The sequence below is a fragment of the Juglans regia genome, chromosome 12 (genome assembly GCF_001411555.2).
Source record: "Juglans regia cultivar Chandler chromosome 12, Walnut 2.0, whole genome shotgun sequence".
In the NCBI taxonomy this organism is placed as follows: Eukaryota; Viridiplantae; Streptophyta; class Magnoliopsida; order Fagales; family Juglandaceae; genus Juglans; species Juglans regia.
This window is the reverse complement of record NC_049912.1, coordinates 23,995,998-24,016,249: the sequence shown is the minus strand read 5'-3', so window position 1 is coordinate 24,016,249 and position 20,252 is coordinate 23,995,998. Positions and strand designations below refer to the sequence as shown.

General features: G+C 31.9%; 1 protein-coding gene across 1 annotated transcript; it reads left to right on the top strand.

Moving 5' to 3' along the window:
- The first annotated feature begins 5,235 nt into the window (after positions 1–5,235).
- Positions 5,236–6,370, top strand: LOC108981543 (ethylene-response factor C3-like). Its single transcript, XM_018952763.2, has one exon. The coding sequence runs from the start codon at positions 5,340–5,342 to the stop codon at positions 5,997–5,999; it is 660 nt and encodes a 219-aa protein (XP_018808308.1). The 5' UTR covers positions 5,236–5,339; the 3' UTR covers positions 6,000–6,370.
- The last annotated feature ends 13,882 nt before the right edge of the window (positions 6,371–20,252 follow it).

Below are 20,252 nucleotides of genomic sequence, written 5' to 3'. Positions count from 1 at the left end.
CTTCTACTTGGTTTAATGGCTCACTAAAGAAGTTAAGCAAACGAACCTTGTGCCTTAGATAGCAACGGTAGCAATGATATGCTAATGAATAATCTTGTAGCTCGATGTTACTTTATTTTGACACGATAATATTCTAGCACCCCGTACCAATTATGAAACCCCTCCCTCATAAGGGATCTAGTAAGCGAAAAGTCGTATGCCCTTCTTCAAAACTCATGACTTGAAATGCATATTTACCTTGACCCTAATTCCATGAAGAGCAAAGTTTATACCAGCCTACTCTCTGAATTTCATGCCATAGCTAGCTGGTACTGAACTAAAGCATGATGCATCTTTACTGTTTTTTTTTTTTTTGTTGGTTGAAGAAATTCATGGTTTAACTCATGATCTCATAAAACCGATTCTATAAGAGAAGATTGCTCATTTCTTATAAACATGCCCAAAATCTTATCTACAAGTAATGTGAGATTATTCCTCAACACTCTCCCTTACGTGTAGGCCAATATTTTTTCATTGTCCTTGTTACGGAATAAGTAATGTGGACCTTCGCTCGTCTTTTGGTAGATTCTGGTACCATGAAGAAATTTATAGGTCTAACTCATTTCATAAATCCGATTCTATAAGAGATGATTGCTCATTTCTTATATGTCTAAAATCTTGAATAATGTAAAATTATACAATATGAGATTATTTCTCAACATGAATACTTAAACATCTTACTTTAAATGAGAAAAAGATACATTTGACCGGCCACAAAGAATAAGTTTGATTAGCATTATGCTTTTGGTGGACTAAACTTAGCTTTTGCTAAAGTGCGTACTTTCATAAGTAATGGCCCAAATGTTAGATGAATCAAGTAATTTAATAGATCTTCTAGATGCATGGCGTAGGAATGCTTTTTAACCATTATTTTAAAACAACATATTACATATCATGAATCTCATTCAAATACATGGGTACTAAAGGAACAGTTATCTCGAATGGTATTTTGAGAACAAACGTCACAATCGATCGCCTGAGCATCTTCTGTGCATGAGTGATGATTTTTAATCTCTGCAGATATGCACGGCCACTAGGTATTAGGATTTTGCCTTAGAAGGCAACGACAAGTACTGTTATTCACAATGTACACATTTTTTGGTTTTAATCGTTTAATCATGTGATTCTTAACTAGGAACAAATTGTCGTTTTTTTTTTTAGGAAAAGTGACTTGTTCGGATGAGATGTTTTAACGGATAAGCTCGCGTCCTTCACTGAATCATAGGTACATTGAGCCTAGCCATGGCTGCCAGATGCTGCAGCCTATGCGCATGATGGAACACATCTTTGTGCATATATATATATATATATATATATATATATATTAAAAAAAATGTGAACTGAAAAAGGTTTAAGAAAAATAAGTACGAGTGTTCATTTACTGAAATTCACGGGGACACATGTCGCCTAATAACTAATCATTTCTGAACGATGGAGCTTGACTTCGTTGAAAAGCACCAACAATGTAAGATTTTACAGAGATGAATTAACGACGTGTCCAGAATCAATAATTTTGTCTCACTTGAGAAGCTTTTTTATGGACTTGATAGCCTCGGTTTGATGAGATATGTATGCAGATGCATGTACCGATTACATCTCCAATAGAGAAGATGCTGAACCCCTTGAAAAGCATCCATATGTTCCAAGTCACTTGCCACCTTAGCAACCATATTATAAGTATATTTAATATTATAAAATATAATAGTCATAAGAATAGGAGGTTTTAATATTCATTCTAAATCAGCAAATATAATATTAAAAATAAAAAAAGGAAAATTACTTGAAATGATTTTAATATAGTCTAAAAAATTATTTTAATACTACGATTGAAAGTCACAATAAAATAATTTGTACTGCATTTCACTAATATGAACTGGCTGCAATAGGCTTCCACTAGCTCTATTATAATATTCCTTGCTAGCTTCTTAATTATTCATTCCCTCTTGATCTTTGTATTTTGTTTTTTTACTATCAGTTTAGAATATTGGTAATGGGCCACGGTTTTCAAATGAGACTCTATAAACATCCATGTTTAGGATAGTGATTAATATTTAAGAAAATGTTATTTATACTCACAATTTGTATTTACATAATAATACATGCTGACAGATCAATCAGCTATTAAGATATGGTGAAGATTATAAAATGTAAAATTAAAAATTTAAATTAAAAAAACTGATAAAATAATTTTTTTTATTTGATAAGTATAATGTTATACTTTCACCAACAATATTAACACACACAACCATACACGATGACATCCACAATGTTGCAGTAGAAATCGAAAAACATGCTTTTTCCCCAACATTATTAGTACTTTTGAGGGATTTTAAACCATTTAGCTCTAAATTTGGTCAGAAAAATGGAAAAAGAAAAGTATCCCAGAAGAAAAAAAAAGAAAAGAAAATTATGGTAATAGTGATGGAGAAATGACGCAAACTGAAAGAAAAAGACTTTTGGCACATAAATCCAGCAGCTAGCAAATAGCTAGGGGGATCAGAAAGCGCATGCAGCAAGGTGGGCTGAGGATGATGATCAACATAATTATTAGAATAGTTAGGTAGATTGGGCACGAGGGAGTGGGGCATGCATGTATAATATATGATCATCTATGGTAACCAAGTGAAATGTGAAAAATCCGAGAATGGACCATGTACCCTGAATCTGTAAGCATCATGGTTTGCCTAACCATTTAGTCAAAATAATATATAGTGATGGGTTTGGATTTTTGGACTTTGCATTGTATATATCTCGATTTTAGACCCCTTTAGGGTGGACTACTGCAAAAGAAAATGGATGCACCTAATTATTAATCTTACACATATTAAAGTTGGAACAGAAATGACTGACCTAGCTAGCATATATGCACTTTCCTTTTATTGTTTCTATAAAAGAAAGCACCGAATTCGATGTGTAACATTACATGTATAGTTAATGACAAAAAGCTAATGCTTACGAAACACTAGCTGCTTTAAGCCACTATCAAAAGTGTTGTTTTTATTATTTGAGAAATGATAGTTACAGTCATAAATATATAAGTGCTGTATAATTATTTTAAAAAAATAAAAAATAAAAAAGTATTTTTTAATAACAGATCACATTCTTTTTTAAAATGACTGCATGACACTTACGTAGTTTCCAATTATATATAGCATTACTGTTTAAAATGTATATAGAAAAAGAAAAGATAAATGTTTTTATAACAAATAGATATCACAAAAATAATTTCATAAATTAATATGATTTAATTTGATTTAAATATATTTTTATATTATAAAATAGATCTAACAAATTATATTAAATTATAACAATTTGTAAGTTACTTTTATAATATTTTTTTTTCTTTTGTAACTGCAGTACTTCTAAAAAAATATACACATTAACCTATCAAATCAATTATAGCCATTAATAGGGGCTGATATTAACTAATTGGAACCGTGGGAATTCACATGAAAACACACCATGCATGCAACTTTATATAGATCAAATGCTAATACTACCGATTGACATGTATCATAAATAGACGTAATGTGAATTAATGTCATTAGGGATGTGAATTGTCAAACCTAAATGATAGGGGATGTTGCACTCAATGCGAATGAAGGGGCTTCCAAAGGTTGTCTCCTTTCAAGAGAAATGACAGAAAATGGTCCTTCCCAAAGTAGTTTCAGACAATATTGAAATTAAATTCCTATTCTTTTTCAGGCTTTTAAGAATAAGAGCAAATTAAAATCGAAACTCAATAATATGCCAAATATTCCAACTTTGATAGAAGCTTCTTTGTCGTATACTCATGTCCGATGCTTAGCAGAAAGACACATGGTAAAAGAAAATCCCCCAAAATATGTCTTTCCCAGAAGCTACGTAACGATCAAACTCTTGAATTTCAAAGATGCTCACACATGGATTGGACTCGTGCAGAGACTCACTCCCAGACAATACAGCACCCATTATTTTTGGAAGACTTTCAAACTTGGATTAACCCAAAAAAAATAAAAATAAAAATAAAAAACCCCTCCTCATTTTAGGCCTCGTTTGAAATATGTACTAGTCTCTACTCATTTGAGTTGAATTTAAATTTAAGTCTAATTCAACATCTAAATACACGATTCACAAATTATTAAATATCGTTTACACACAAAATTTATAATCTTTTTAAATTTTTTATAAATATATTTAAATACATCTAAATTCATTTTAAATAGATCTCATAAAATTTATTACATTTTTTAAAATCAATGCTATTCATTAAAAATTAAACTCAAACTCATGAGATACAAACAAAAGGCCTTAAAGACTTGTCAAAGATTTCGTATGCTTGCGCAGGGGTGGTCTGTATCTGGACCATTCAAATCATCAATGTCTAATTTTGATGGAAAGCTCGTGTAATTTTAGGATACTGAATTTTTACATTTATGTCACATCATTAATAAAACAAGTATTGAAGAAAATCATGTTCATCTTAATAGCACGTCATTATCGTCGGCGTGTTTATAGATGAAAAGTTAATTGCGCCTTGAGTTGCCAGCAATACAAGATTGGATTTGGATCCCAGTTCCATCCATGTTTGCATGTCTTTGAACGTTCGAAATCAGATTTTTCTTTATTCAAAAAAAAAAACCTAAATATTTCGGTTATTTAATTTCGGGAACCAAAGTTTTTAAAGTGAAATTTGATGACAGATAAATTTAATAATCATGATTCTTTCTGTGGAAATTAATTTCAAGATTAACAAAATGCAAAGTACAAGAATTCACGAGCTCCTGTTTTTTTGTTTTTTGTTTTTTGTTTTTGTTTTTGTTTTAGTAATAAATGTTACTCATTATGTTCCAAACTGACATTTCAACTACTAGTCTTGTTGCCCGCATGATCTGACCAAGAAATCAACATCGCTCACGAGTATGACACGTACACAAGAGTCCCATTCCGTTCGCCCGAACGACAAAAGTTGAGATCACGAGCTGAGGTCACTGCAAGTAGCCCTTCTGACCCGCCCACCATGCTTCAATTGACCCATGTGTGCAATTTGCCAAGCTACTGTCACACCTAGTTAGCAAACAACAAAAATAACAATAATAATAATAATACGATTAAAAATAAATTAAAAAATCAAGCAATTAAATAAAGCCACCACATCCTCTTGCTTACCCAATCGGGTATATATAAGAGTATGCGAGGCTTCAAACTTCTAGCAAACACAACATGGCCTACTGAGAAAAAAGCTATTATACCCATACAGCCTACAGGACACTTTCAAACCAAAAAACAAAAAAACTCTGTTCCACAACGCATTCATTCACATGGAGTCGTCATTGATCTTCCACTCCCCAAGTTCCGATTTCTCATCGGAATCTTCCTTCGAGTCACCGGAATCTCTCTCTTGGGACGGCCTAAATTTCGACCATCCCGGTTACTCTCTTCCTTTCAATGAAAATGACTCGGAAGAAATGTTACTTTTTGGCTTGCTTTCTAAGGCCAATTACCAAGAAGAAGTATCGGAAACATGCTCGAACCGGGTTAAGGAGGAAGAGTTGAGCTCTGAAGCCGAGGAAAATCCCAAGAAGGAGAAGTCCTATAGAGGCGTCCGGAGGCGGCCGTGGGGGAAATTCGCGGCGGAGATAAGGGATTCCACGAGGCATGGGATAAGGGTATGGTTAGGAACATTCGACAGTGCCGAGGCAGCGGCTTTGGCTTATGATCAAGCAGCTTTTGCCATGCGAGGTTCCTCGGCTATACTCAATTTTCCCGTCGAAAGAGTTCGGGACTCGCTCAGGGACATGAATTATGGATCCTCCGAAGATGGGTGTTCGCCTGTGGTGGCTCTTAAGAGGAAGCACTCCATGAGAAGGAAATCTGTAAGCAAGAAGAGCAAACAGAGAGATGTTAGGATCGAGAATGTGGTCGTGTTGGAGGATTTGGGGGCAGATTACTTGGAAGAACTCTTAACTTCATCGATCTGAGAGTGCTGGCCAGGCCTTGGTGAATCAATATATAAATATCAACCACTTCTGGGCTTATCGATATCAGATCATAATTGCGTTCTTTTAATTTTTAATTTTTAATTTTTTTTTTCTCGTTAATCTTCCAAGATTTCATTGAAATGATAGAAATGATCATCATGCTAGCTTGGAAATCTGTATCTTAATTTATGATATCCCTTGTTGTTTTTGGGTTTTGTAAATCGATAAGGAAGTTTGTATTAACTTGTTAGACCTGATAAACTGAGATGACTTAAAAGTCAACTAATATGGCCGAGCGAGAGAAGAGAAAAGCTTGCCAGCGAAAGGATAGGAACGATCAGGACTACCGACGATGAGAAGTGCTCTATACGTTCACTTTCTAACCCCAAATATCCTAGTAGTCGTCATTTTAGCCTATTATTATTTTTACCAATCTTATTTAACACAAAGTTGTCACATCCAGGTGTTGAAAACGTAGCGTTTGCATCGATCGATCTCATATGAATTCATGCATGCATGCATATATGCATCCCTGGTTTGATTTTTCTTTTTCTTTTTTTGGTTTTTAACGAAGTACGTACTAATCAAGACCAAGTCAAGGGAATCGATCTTCCTCACGCCGACCCACTTAGGGTTTAACTTTTTTTTCTTCTTCTTTAATATAGAACGATTTCTTATTATTAAATCACCTTGAGTGATAGTGGAGGCTGCATACTATGGCAGCCAGATTATACATAGTACCTTGGTAACTACGAATTAGGTTTAACTGTTGGCTCACATCAACCCGCCTGATACCGAAGATCGGTAGAGAAAAGAAAATCTATAGTTTTTAATATAATTGAGTGTGCTCAATTCCACGTAACAAAAATATGGAAAGGGAACATAGCATTTACTGTTTAAGAAACAGTAAAATTTGTTGCCTTCTGTATTTTGTGTCAGTGGAATTTTTTTGTGTAAAAGAAATAGTCGTGATTTAAGTGCTGTACAGTCATTTTGAAAAAAATAAATAAATATAAAAATCATATGAAAAAAATAATTTTTTAATAAAAGACTTCACATTTTTTAAAATAACTACACAACATTTACGTACTTTACGATTGCATATAGCATTATTCTTTGTGTAAATAATTTTTCAAATTGAATCAAGGATCGTATGGGGACTCGAGGAAGCCGGTTTGAATATGTAGAATCGATTTGATTCCGGTGAGTTGATTTTAGTCTATGATGCAACAAGCTTTAATTACGAAGAACCCTAATTACATTATATGCATGAGAAGTATAAATCGCTTTCCCACTTGTTAATTAATTCATTCTAACAAAGATTCGTGCATTAAATTAATTCTTAGATTCATATATGGTTAGCCTATCAAGAAACATGAACGAGTATTGGAATGATTCTAATTAATATTGAGTTTCGACAGTAATGGTCTTAACTTATCTTTTCAAAATAGGAATTCGGATATAGGACTTGAATTTTTTACAAGTTAATGATACAACACGACATTGACAACATGAATAACAAATATAGAAAGTTTAGGTTGTGTTTAGATGTTGAACTGATCTCAAATAATTTAAGTCGATATATAAATAATAGTATTTTGTAAATTTCATTCAAATCATATATTTAAATATAAATAAATTAATATATATTTAAATATATGAAATAAGTTGAAATAAATTTTAATTTAAAAAAGAAATTTAAAAATAATAGTTACTATCCTTTGAGATGTAATCTTTTTAAATCCAGCAAAAAGTACCTCGTGATTTCTGAATTGAGTTAAAATCTATGGGAGGCTGTAGTACTACGTAGTACGTAACCTGAAAATGACCAATAATATTTAATAAACTTTAAGCTGTTTTCTCTTTTTTGGTTAAAATACTAATTAATTAGCCTGATCAGATTGCTGGGAAGCTAGCACCATAGAATCGAAGATAGTTGTTTTTTTTTTTTTTTTTTTTTCCTAATAAGTTATTTTGTGCAACGAAGGGAGACAAAAAGGGGCCGGGGGTGATGATGATCATGTTAAAAAAGAATCCATTAATTTATAACAGGAGCGTCCTTTAAATAAGATTAATATATACTGTGGGCTGGGACATTATTTCCTATGATTGGTAGTATTTAATGTGGAAGATTATATTATATATTTGTGGCTGGCAAGCTAGCTAGCTAGCTAGGGATAAAGCTCTGACATGAAACGGAGATCATGAAATGCAAGATGACCAAAATCAAATAAGAAAAAACAAGAAGTGGCGGGCCACGAAAGCATGCATGAAAAAAAGGATGAAATACTAGTTCTGGTGCAGATCGAGATGACCATGGTGTCAGTTTGAATATTAATTATTTGGGGTCCAATTTCAAACAAAGAGAACCGAAGAAATTTATAATTTAATTTATCTCATAAAATTAATTCAAGAGATAATTATATATTTTTTTATAAATATATTTAAGATCTTGTTTATATATAATATGAAATTATTTCTAATTACCCTCTCTCATATACAGGTTAATATTTTTTTTTTAATACTTGTCACGTCCTGTGGTAGGTTCTGATATCATGAAAAAATTCATAAGTCTAACTCATCTAATAAAATTGATTCTATAAGATATGATTACTCATTTTTTATAAATATATCTAAAATCTTATCCATAAATAATGTGAAATTATTTTCTAAGAAGAACTTTCTCCCTCTAAAATATTAAGAGCAGTGTGCTCGAGATGGGTCCCAACAATTTGTTTTTCATTAATTTTTTATGCCTTTAAATATTTTTTAAAAATTTATAATATCATTAAAAAATATTTTTTTAATTATTAAATAAAAAATTATCGAATCCAATCAAAAACCAATTATAGGTAGAGTGGCTTTTTCCAAATATTAAAGTTGTTATGATATTATTGGATGGACCGGTACAACTGCCATACATGACTAATTATTCATTGAATATATATATATATATATAATTTTAATAGATTATCTTCACGTACGTACGTGGGGTCTTGAATTATTTTTAATTCTATATATATATTATTATTAATGTAATCTCACTAATGACGTATTCAAATTCTCTTTTTCCTTGTTATCTTCTATATATGTATATGCAAACATCTACTAATTACATGACCAGTCTTGCACTTAATTCGATTCAATCCATCGGTAACTTCCTGGAAGCCGCTCTTAAATCTTAATAAATCTGCTAAACCACTGCGTGGGCCGTACGTGGCGCGCGGTAGGTATATGTGCATATATTGATCCTCATCACGTGCTCAAAACCTTGAGTGTTTTTTTTACTCAAAACTCGATATAAATTACACATTAGGAGTATTAATATTGCTATTGACAGCTCATCGGTAACTTGTCTTGATATGACACCGTTATGCAGTAACAAAAAAAATTATAAAAATATATATTCAAATAAAAAATAAGAATAATGAAATTTAAGGTTCTTTTACCATTTTTGTCATGTTTATGTTTATAATTTTTTTAATAAATCATGCGACATCACGTCACGTCAAAAAAATCATATAAATTATAAATTTTAGATGGTCAAATAGTATTATTCTCGCGATATTATTGGCAAGAGAAGAATTAATTTGTAAACAAAAATAAATAAATAAATCTTAATCCTTTATGTTATGCCACCGTACCGACATATTGATATAATTTTTTTTCTTATAATTTAAATATGTCACGTGTGCCTTTTGGAGGTGCATGGTAATTAGGACTGTCAAATCTCATTTACATAAGCTATGGCGTAAGATTCGATCAATAAAGAGATTAGTAAGTAGTGGGGATCAAGGATGTTTGTTTTGTTAGGTTGTGTTTGGTTGCAAGATGATCAGTTTAATTTAATTTAATTTTAAGTTGAGTCTAATATTTAAATTTTAAATTATTAAACTCATCTCAATTTAAAACTTCCTTATATGTGTAACTCATAACTTTTTTCAACTTAATACATCTTTATACGTGGGACTCATAATTTTTTTTAATTTCTTATAAAAAGTATTAAATTCATTTTAGCATACAAATACACTTTAAATTCAGTTTATATGAGTTCTACGTAATTTTTTTACTACTCAACTCATTATTATTTATAAAGATTTCAACTCAACATCTAAACGCAACCTTAATATACGCGTCGGTGGTGGTCTCAATCTACCAAAGTCAATTACCCCATTAGTAGTTAATTTACAATGAAAACAATCTCAATCTACCAAAGTCAATTATCCCATTAGTAGTTGATCTTAATTTACAATGAAAACAAACATTGAATATGGTACGTACGTAGAGATGATCATGATAACTTTTTGTCACACATGAACATGTCTTTCTTTATTAAATTAACCATGTCCAAAGACAGACAAGAATGTCGATTCTTTTCAGAGTTAGAATAATTTAATAATAATAATAATAAATTTTTCTTACCAAAACCAAATAAATAAATTAAAATATTATATAACCCTCCAATGCAAATTTGTCACGTGATTCTTTATTGTGCTGAATGAATTGAATTGAAAGAAATTCAAGGTCAAAGTCGTAGCACTAGTCAAGTTTCAAAGTAATCAGTTGGAGGGTAATATTCTCTCTGCTGTAACTGATGGATTAAGATCGATTATTAAGGGTTTAATTAGGAAATAGTTAAGTGAATTTGGTCACCTTTGGAGAGAAGGAACATATTATATTCCTAACAAATCTTATAATCACAAATATATTAATATATAATATCATGTCGTCATCCCCGGGCACAACCCTCCTGTGCCTTAAAAGCCGCCTACCGACCCTATTCCCCCATAGGCCTCTCAAACATCACCATTTATAAAATAAAAGGGACTTTCAAGCCGCCCCTTGTAATTTTTAAAGAGTAATATTAGAGAAAAATTACTATAACAATATACATTTTACATTTATTGTGTAGTTGCTCTAGTTGATTATTTATAACATTCACTTAAGTAGATATATAGTCTATATAATGCCACATCATGTATACAAAATGGATATTTTCAATAGTGACTTCTATCTATATTTATTTATTTTTAAAAAAAATAATCTTAGAAGAAGCCACTATTTAGGAGCAATCACTTTGCATACCATACCCTATGTGACATGATCCCAACCATTCATCTAAACAAAAGAAATTAATAGATTGTAGTGTGTGCATTATGTACATCATTACAATGGATATTATATAACATTGCTCTTTTTAAAAACCTTATGAATAATAGCATTAAGTTATTAACAAGACCAAAAAAAAAAAAAAAAAAAATCTCATAAAAATAAAACTTCTCTAATTAATAATAATATGTACTCTGTCAATTTTGGTTGCACGTTGTTCTGAATTTCCATCCTTTCATTTAGAGAAAATGATTTGTACAATTTAATACGTGTAAGTCTCGTATATTTATTTTAAAAAAATTAATAAATTTATAATTCTTATAAAAAATTTACCTTTTAATATTGAATCTCATTTATTTTTAAAAGGAATTGCGAGATTTACGTGCAGTTTAAGGCGTTAGGTTCAATAAATTTAAAAGTTAACGCATTGTTTAAAGAATAATTAGAAACAATGCTAATAATTGGGCTATTGCATGTTTTTCAAAAATAATTCAGTCCGACCCGTTTGCTAATTTTGTGGACCGAAGCAGACCTAAAAATCATACAAACCAATTCAAATCGGTGTGTATGCTCAGTTTTGTTGGGTTTTTAGGATGATTAAATGTGGATTTTAGATTCTAGGCTTAAATTTTGGCCTTTTTCTTTGGGCTCCAAACGTCAAAAAAATTTAAGCCGAAGCCTCCTTTGAGATTGAATTAGACAAATTTTATTTTCTAATTCAAAGTTCTTGTGGCCCAAATACTAATCCGAGCCCGGATTTGTTATATTTAAATTTAGGCTGTGTTTGGATCGTAAGATTTTATTATCTGATCTTAATATTCAAATACCACAAACATAAATACTTTTTAATTTCAAATATTTAATTTTTTTATCTAATCTTTGTCTAATCATTAAAACTTTTCAAAATTTCTAAACAAAACACAAAAAATAATTAAATTTTTTCAAATTTTAAAACAAAAATAGTAATAATAAATTATATTTTAACAATATTTTTATCCAATTTATTTTCTCTTATTTCCCAAAATCCCATAAAAATCTTAACTCAAACTAGTTTAATACTATTCACAAACTATTTTACTATTATTCACATATCATTTCATCTCATTTCATCTTACTATCCAAGCAAAACTCTAATAATTCAATCACTTAATTAGATAAGTGGGGATCATATGATTATAGGGTTTATCTAATATCAAAATACCTGACTACATGCTACATATTTAGTTATATTATGTGCTTGCATAACTACATTATTAGGCATATATTATTAAAATATCATATATAATATTTTACATATAAAAGAAACTGAAGTACATATTTTTGTTCATGCAATTTTTTTAGCGATAAAGCTAGTCTACCGCCCCATTTATACCACTGACCACTTGCCAAATTTTTTATTTTTTTTACTTAGTGATTAAGAAAGTGATTTTAAATATATTAATGTATTTTTTTAATTTTTTTTAAATATTTAAAAATGATAAAAAAATATGAATAAAAAATTAGATAAAAAAAAGAAAAATTCTATTCCTAAGCCTCATACACCACACACCATCATTTTTATAATTTTTATAATTTTATTTTCTTATCAAATGTATAGTATATGAATTATGAGTAAAATAATTCAATTATTTTAAGAATAATAAAATCAAAAAAAACTTTAAAAAAAAAAAATTATGGTGTGTGATGTATGGACTTATGAGTAGCAATGCTCTAAAAAAAAACACTAATTTTACACTAGCGGTCACTTGCAACGGTAAGCTGCAAGCGGCACGCTAGTGCTAAGAGGCCAACAGTACGATGGAATGGCCCATGATGGCGTTTGGGCGTGATACAGTACTCAGATAATGCTAGAGAAAATAGTAAGGTTAAACAAGATGCCATGCTCTGTAAAGGTTAAAAGTAACATTATTTTACATAATTATCTTCAATTTAATAGATGGTTGTATCACTTTTATTTTTTTTTATAAGTGATGCTACTCTGTCGTTGGACATGTGTGGCAGCCTAGTGTAATTTTTTTTTAAGTATTTTTTAAACATATTTAAATATTTATTTTTAAAAAAATATTAATATACTAATAATCACTTTCTTAATTATTAAAAAAAATTAAATATATGAACAGAAAAAATGAGATAAATCCTTCTGATATAATTTGAGAATACAAATTCTTGTTGTATTCTAAAAATGGATTTTGGTTAGAATCATTAGTGTAAATTAACAAATGATTCTGTTGATACATTCATGTGATTAAACGTTTTGCATTCAGTAAACTAAATTTATTATCATAAATTAAATTTTCTAGTAAAATAGATCTATTTAAACTACGATCATGAACAAATGCATAAATATATTCTGAAAAGATAAGTGGCATAGTAATATATATATATATATATATTTTTTTTATATGTCAGTTAATTACTTTTAGCTTTATATGTCACTTCCACTATTAGGCCCAAGCCTTTATTGACTATTCTATGGCTCTAAGTCTCTATAAAAATTCATAAAAAGGGTATGAATCTTTAGCCGATTGGGTGAGTCCTCGACCAGTTGCCCACAAATAAAATTGGGCTCCACAAAACCCAGCACTAAGCCGAGATTTTTGGCGTCTTTTAAAGTCATTGAGAAAGAGAAGCATATTCTCCCTTCAATCACGTTAAAGGGAGTGCATATGATAGGGTCCAATTGTCACTGCCCGATTTAAATGGGATGAAGATTCGGGCCAAGAAGACAATCTGTTCTGTGCCAAGAATAAGATCAATGCTTAGATGTGAAAGAAGAATCAGAGACTAATTGGGCCTTTATTCGGAAGATATAAAGGTCACGTTCGGATGGTGAAAGTATTTATTCTCATTTTATCTCAATATTATAATTTTTTTTAAATTCTCACACAAAATATAATAAACAATTCAACTTTTTCAAATCTCAAAATAATAATAATATTAAAAAATAATATTATAATAATATTTTATTTAACTTTCAATTTTTATCTAAATTCATTTCATCTCAACTCACTATCCAAACAATACATAAATCTAGAACATTTAACGTAAGCCTAATAATTTTCTATGCACTTTGCGATCCATTCTAGAGTACCTAGAACATATACATCAACACAAATCGAAAAATCAGACAGAACTCATAGCAGCTGAATGTACACATATTTTTCGGTTCAATATTTGTCATTGTAGGTGTCAAATCAGCTATCTATAATTTAGCCTAGAGTTAAGGTTGAAAATCAAGCTATGAAATAAAGCCATGAAAGGATATGACAAGTTGACTCAGACTCCTAAGAGGAAAGACACACAGACTCCTAAAAGGAAAGAAATTCGAACTTTAGACAAAGAAATGACTTAGACTCCTAAAAGGAAAGAGATTCATACTTTTAACAAGAAAATACTTCACAAGACAAGTTGAACCTCTATATATATGAGGGGATTCCCCACAAATCAGAAAAACTCTCCATAGACTCTCCATAAGCTCCCTACGCCAAACTCTACTACAACTCTAAAGGATCTTCCCTAAATTCGCATATTGTATTGTGAGGTATGTGAGGCTGTGAGAGATTGTAAAAGCATCTATTATAGTAGATTTTGCCCTCAAGCAACCCGTGGACGTAGGCATTATACCCAACCACATATATCCATGTGTCTCTCTTTATTTACTTTTATTCGTTTATTTATTATTTACGTTATAGATGAACGCACCCATGGACGGCTTCAATTGTTAATGCCAATAAATTGCACAACAGGCCAGAAGGGAGGAAATAGTCATCTCTGACCAACAGGATGATTCGGGCTTCAATATAGTGCTCGTTGCGTTCATCTATAAAGTAAATAATAAATAAGCATAAATAAAGAGAGACACATGGATTTACGTGGTTCGGTATAAAAGCCTACGTCCACGAGTTGTTTTGCACACTTTTTGGCCAAGCTCCAATAACTCAAGTTTTCAAAAAATGGGCTCTGCACAAGGTAGAAAGGACTGCGGCTTTGAGAGGGAGGCCTTGGGGCCGGATAGCCTCTAATGCCAAAGTTAGTAAATATTCTTGGAGAGTAACAAATAAGTAAGAAAGTTTAGGGATCAAATAGATATTCTCGTACCTGAGATCTGTTATTTATACCAAAGACCTGAGGAGTAGATAGTGCCTGCTACCATGACATACGGGTTCCCGGTATTGTTCCGTGTGTCAGTCTTTAAATGCAACATGGCTCTACGACAACATCATTAATGTGGTGTGGCTCTGCGACGACGTCATTAATGTGGCGTGACTCTGCGACTGCGTCATTAATGCTGTGTGTTATCTGGATGGTAGAGCTATTAATGCAACGTGGTTATACGACCTCCTTCTCTCAGATTGTCTCTCTTTTAGTAGATCAAGGGCTGTGTGTTCATCCCCTTTCTATCAGTAGATCAAGGGCTCTCCGTTTAGGCCTACTGTGAGGGCATACACTCAAAGATTGGACACTACTCGAGGGGGCCTCAGATCGATGAGTCTCATCCGTTGCAGCATCATTTCTCCTTCAAGTTGTGTGTAGAGGAGCTTTCCTGTGGGCTGGGTTAGTGGTTCGTTATTCCGAGCTGGGCCTTTGATTTTGCTTCCTTTTTTTATGGGCCTCTTAGGCTTAGTGGGGGAAAATCTCCTTACACCCCTTATATATATAGAGGTCTAATTTGCCTTGTGAATTATTTTTCTGTTAGAAGTTTGAGTTCCTTTCTTTTTAGGAGTTTTTAGGAGATTGAATCTCTTAGCTTGATCTTCGACCTTATCCTGAGACTAAATTATAGGATGCTGATTTGACCCATTTGGTCATGGCACAATGAAAAAAAGATACATCTTTGAAAAAATTGTATTTTTACATCTTCAATTTTATTTCTATGATAGACTATTATTTCCTCAATATTTAAAGATAAAGTTTATCTTCACACATGTCTATCCATTAAACCCCACCTAAAAGACTCCAATAACCCATTGCCATGTATAGCCCACAAACTCAAAGAGATATACTACAATACAGAGGAATAAAAGAAAAACTCTACCATTCTCCCTATCTCCCTCTCTCCCTCCTCCATCTCTCTATCTCTCCTCTCTGAAGTTCATCCATCTCTCTGTCTCTCCTCTCCGAAGGCCACTAAGACCAGTTCAGGCCATTGAACTCAGATAAGCCCACCGATTCTCTACATACGACGTGTGGTCTCTCAATGCCTCTCTCTCTCTCTCTCTCTCTCTCTCTCCATGTCTCTCCACGCTATCTCCGTCCGACACCGAAACCCATAAAACCCTAACCCTCCATCTCTCCCTCCCTCCTACAAAATTGCTGATGTGGAAATTTTGTATTGGTGTCCATTAAACTCCATATATCGGATTGTCCTACTCGGAAAGGGACTGTTAAAGATAAAAATTTTATAACCCCAAAAAGAAAAGAACCCATCTTTAGTTCTAGAAGAGGGAATTTACACCCTTCAATAATTGAAGGACACGCTACTATTTTTAGAAGATTATAATGAAATCGGCCTCATATAAATTTATAATCTTGTACAATCCCCTCTCTCTCTCTCTCTCTCTCTCTCTCTCTCTCTCCCTCCTCAAGCCATCACAGCCCGTGCTCTCTCTCACCCCTCATAGCTTCAGATTAGAACGTCTTGCATAAATATTTGATAGGAATCATGACGCCATGATTTATCCTCGAGAAAATTTTCAAGGTTCAAACACAAAGTAAACCCCCCCTCCCCCCGTGCGCCACTATTATCATCAGAGCCTCAATATATTTATATAATTTTCTCTTTGTATTCACTAGAACATGGGTTAAATGAGATTTTATCTTTATGTATCAAGTTTTATTGGGAGTGGTCTCTTTCTGTCCACCATCGCTTCCTTGTTCATAAACTTTACTCTCTCTCTCTCTCTCTCTCTCTCTCTCTCTCAATTTTTTGTCTTGAATTTGGTGTTTCGATTTATGTTCTTAATCTATTTATTTTTACGTGATTTCATTTTTTTCGTTTTCCTCGATCATGAACAATTTTGCTTCCATTTTATTAAAATCAAATATATATATTTTTTATAAAACGAAAGGAGGCAGACGTCAATCGGCTTGAGAGAGAAGGGAGAAAGAGAGAGATATGGGAGGTTTGTATGAGATTATTGAGGTCAATTTTACTATAATCGTTTTATGATGACGTGTGGTATAGCTATTAGAGAGTAAACTTTGTCCTAACACCACATCCTATTCCTAGCCTCTGATGAAACCAGGATCTTACTACGATGAAAAGTGATAAATTGTGATTCACTTAGGACGGGAACAAACCACAAGTTTTATATATTTTTTTATTATTCCACATAAACTACATAACCATGTATTTATAGCCATGCATTCCTTACCATATGTGGAAACTTACTCCTATTCTAATAAAAATAACAATCCTACTCCTATTCTAACTAGAATAACAATTCTAACTTACATGAACTAGTTTAAAGCAACAAAACAACTAACAACCCTAATAACTATTTTTACTCTAATTAAAAAATAACTCTTCCGAGAATAAAAAAAAACTTCAACCAACTTCTTGTCCTACTCCACTACGGCTTCTTCACTTCGTAGTCGACTTCCAAGTTCCATTTCTATTATTCCTCCTCTCTTCCACAACAACCTTATCCTCAAGGTGCAACCATGGAGGCTGTCCCTTTAACTATTCCGTTTTTTCTCATTTTGCATCTTCCACTATTGGAAGACTTGAGGCATCCGACACTTGTATCTCGGTGTGAACCTTTCATTGTAATTGAAACATAGCCATTTCTCTCGCTTCTTTTGCATCTCCTCCCAACTTAATCTTTCGAACTCCTGTTTGTTGTTGTTATGTGTTATAGGAGGCATAGTGGCCGCTTAAAGGACCCTTGCTGCTTGAACCGGTGTTCGACTCCATTCTAGATATGTACTTACTCTTTGTTTACTTAACCGATTGTTTCTCATTCTTACCAATTCAATGGTCGCACATAGTATTTCTGGTTTGAAAATCCGGACGTTCGCAGTGATTTCATCATTCAATCCTCCCAAAAAGTGCCTATCAGTGTCTTTTAAGGCCAACCAACCACCCTTGTTGCTAGGTGTTCAAACTCACAATGATAATATCAGAGAGACCCAGTTTAGACGAATCCGAGATAGTGCTTCATCAAAGTCCTTGTATTCAGTTGGTCCAAACTGCACAAATATCTCCCGCAAAAAGTCATCCTAGGTGATGAGTTTTTCTTCCTCCTTGTAGACTCGTTGAACCCATTGCCATCATATATTTGCCTCACCTTCTAAGTGGAAGGAGGCTAATCGCACCTTATGATCTTTAGTAATGACTTGAAATTCAAAAAATTGAACTGCTCAATTTACCCATGTTGTTGGATTATCGCCAGAGTAACACAGAAATTTCATTTTAAACTGTCGTGGATGGAATTGTTGGTGTCCTCCTTCTCCTTGGTGTGGAATCCGTGAGTGCGACCCCATTTCTTCTTGCTTTGAAAAGTCTTTGTCTAGCCGACGAAATGGTTGCTCCTTTGATGCCTCTAAAAACTCCTCGATTGCCTTCAAACTTTCTTCCATTACTTGAAGCCGTGAACTAGTGTCTTTGGTCCCTTCCCATACCTTATGCAGACTGTATTCCAAGTTTTCAAGATGTTCCTTAGAAGTAGCCATGCTCTGATGCCACTGATGAAACTAGGATCTTACTACGATGAAAAGTGATAAATTGTGATCCACTTAGGGCTTGAACAAACCACAAGTTTTATATTATTTCTGATTATTCCACATAAACTACATACATTTGTATTTATAGCCATGCACTCCTAAACATATACGGAACCTACTCATATTCTAATAAATAATTCATTCTCAAGTTTTCTACTCATATTCTAATTAGAGGTTTATTGTAGTCGAATGTAAAAGTATTTTTAAAATAAAAGATTTAATGGAGGGCACTTTTGAGAATATTTCTTTATATTTTAAAGAAAAATATATTATAAAGGATCCATTAAGAATGCTCATATATACAAGACTCGGAGACAAACCCACGCGTGTCCAGCAAGAAACAAGTTTTCTGGATAATGTTAGGGTGCACTAGATGCATACCTCAAATATGTAAATATTTTTTGTATTGAGGTATTTTTTAAATATTCTTATTCATTAAAAAAATAAAAAATATGTAAATTTATTAATTTTCACTTTCTTTACCATTAGGAATTAAAAAAAAAACACAGTTAGTGGGCACATTTAAGAGTCATATTATTATTAAACTAAATTTGTAAAAAAGATATTAAAAAATGCTAGACTTTTAATAAAAAAAAAAATTAACTTTTCTTTCTAAGGCTCGTTTGGATTGAGAGATGAGATAAAATGAGTTGATATGATTTATGAATAATAATGAAATTTGTGAGTTAAAATGAATTGTGATGATTTTTAAAAATTGTGTGTTTGGATTAGATGTGAGATGAGATGGATTTAATTTATTGGAGATGAGATAGATGTAGATTTCATAAATAATTGCATAATATTTGTAATGATTTTGTTTTATTTATAAATATATTTATTTATTTAAAAACTGAAGGAATGAATTGTATTTTCGTCGTGTTGCTAATTTGAAAGAAAAGCATAATGTTTATCTCCTTTTCCATTGGTCTTATGAAAAATTATTATTTAAAACTTTGTCGTTTTGCAAAGACATAAGAAATCCTTTTTAAATTAGTATGCAATGACCGTTTGGATAAGAATTGATTTCTCCGTTCATTGAAAGATGATAACAATTCTGCCTAAATCTTCTTTGTAGATATCAAAACAAAAATAAAAATCACTTTCAAGATTCTGTCATTTGATTATTTGGCTAAGTACCGATAAAAATCATAACAATAATGATAAGAATTCTGCCTAAAATCATTGATTTTTATACAAATTTTGAAAAATTATTGTTTACGTGTCAAAACTTTCAAACTAATATTAGATATAATCATAGAGTATATAAATCTCGCACACTTTCTTTAAAAAAATAGCTGGACTTATCATATAAAGTGAATTTTTTATAACTTTTTTTTCTTTTTTATTTATAATGGACCTTATTGTTTTTTTAAAAAATATACAAAACATGTGCGTTTTAAACTTCTATTTAGCATTGCT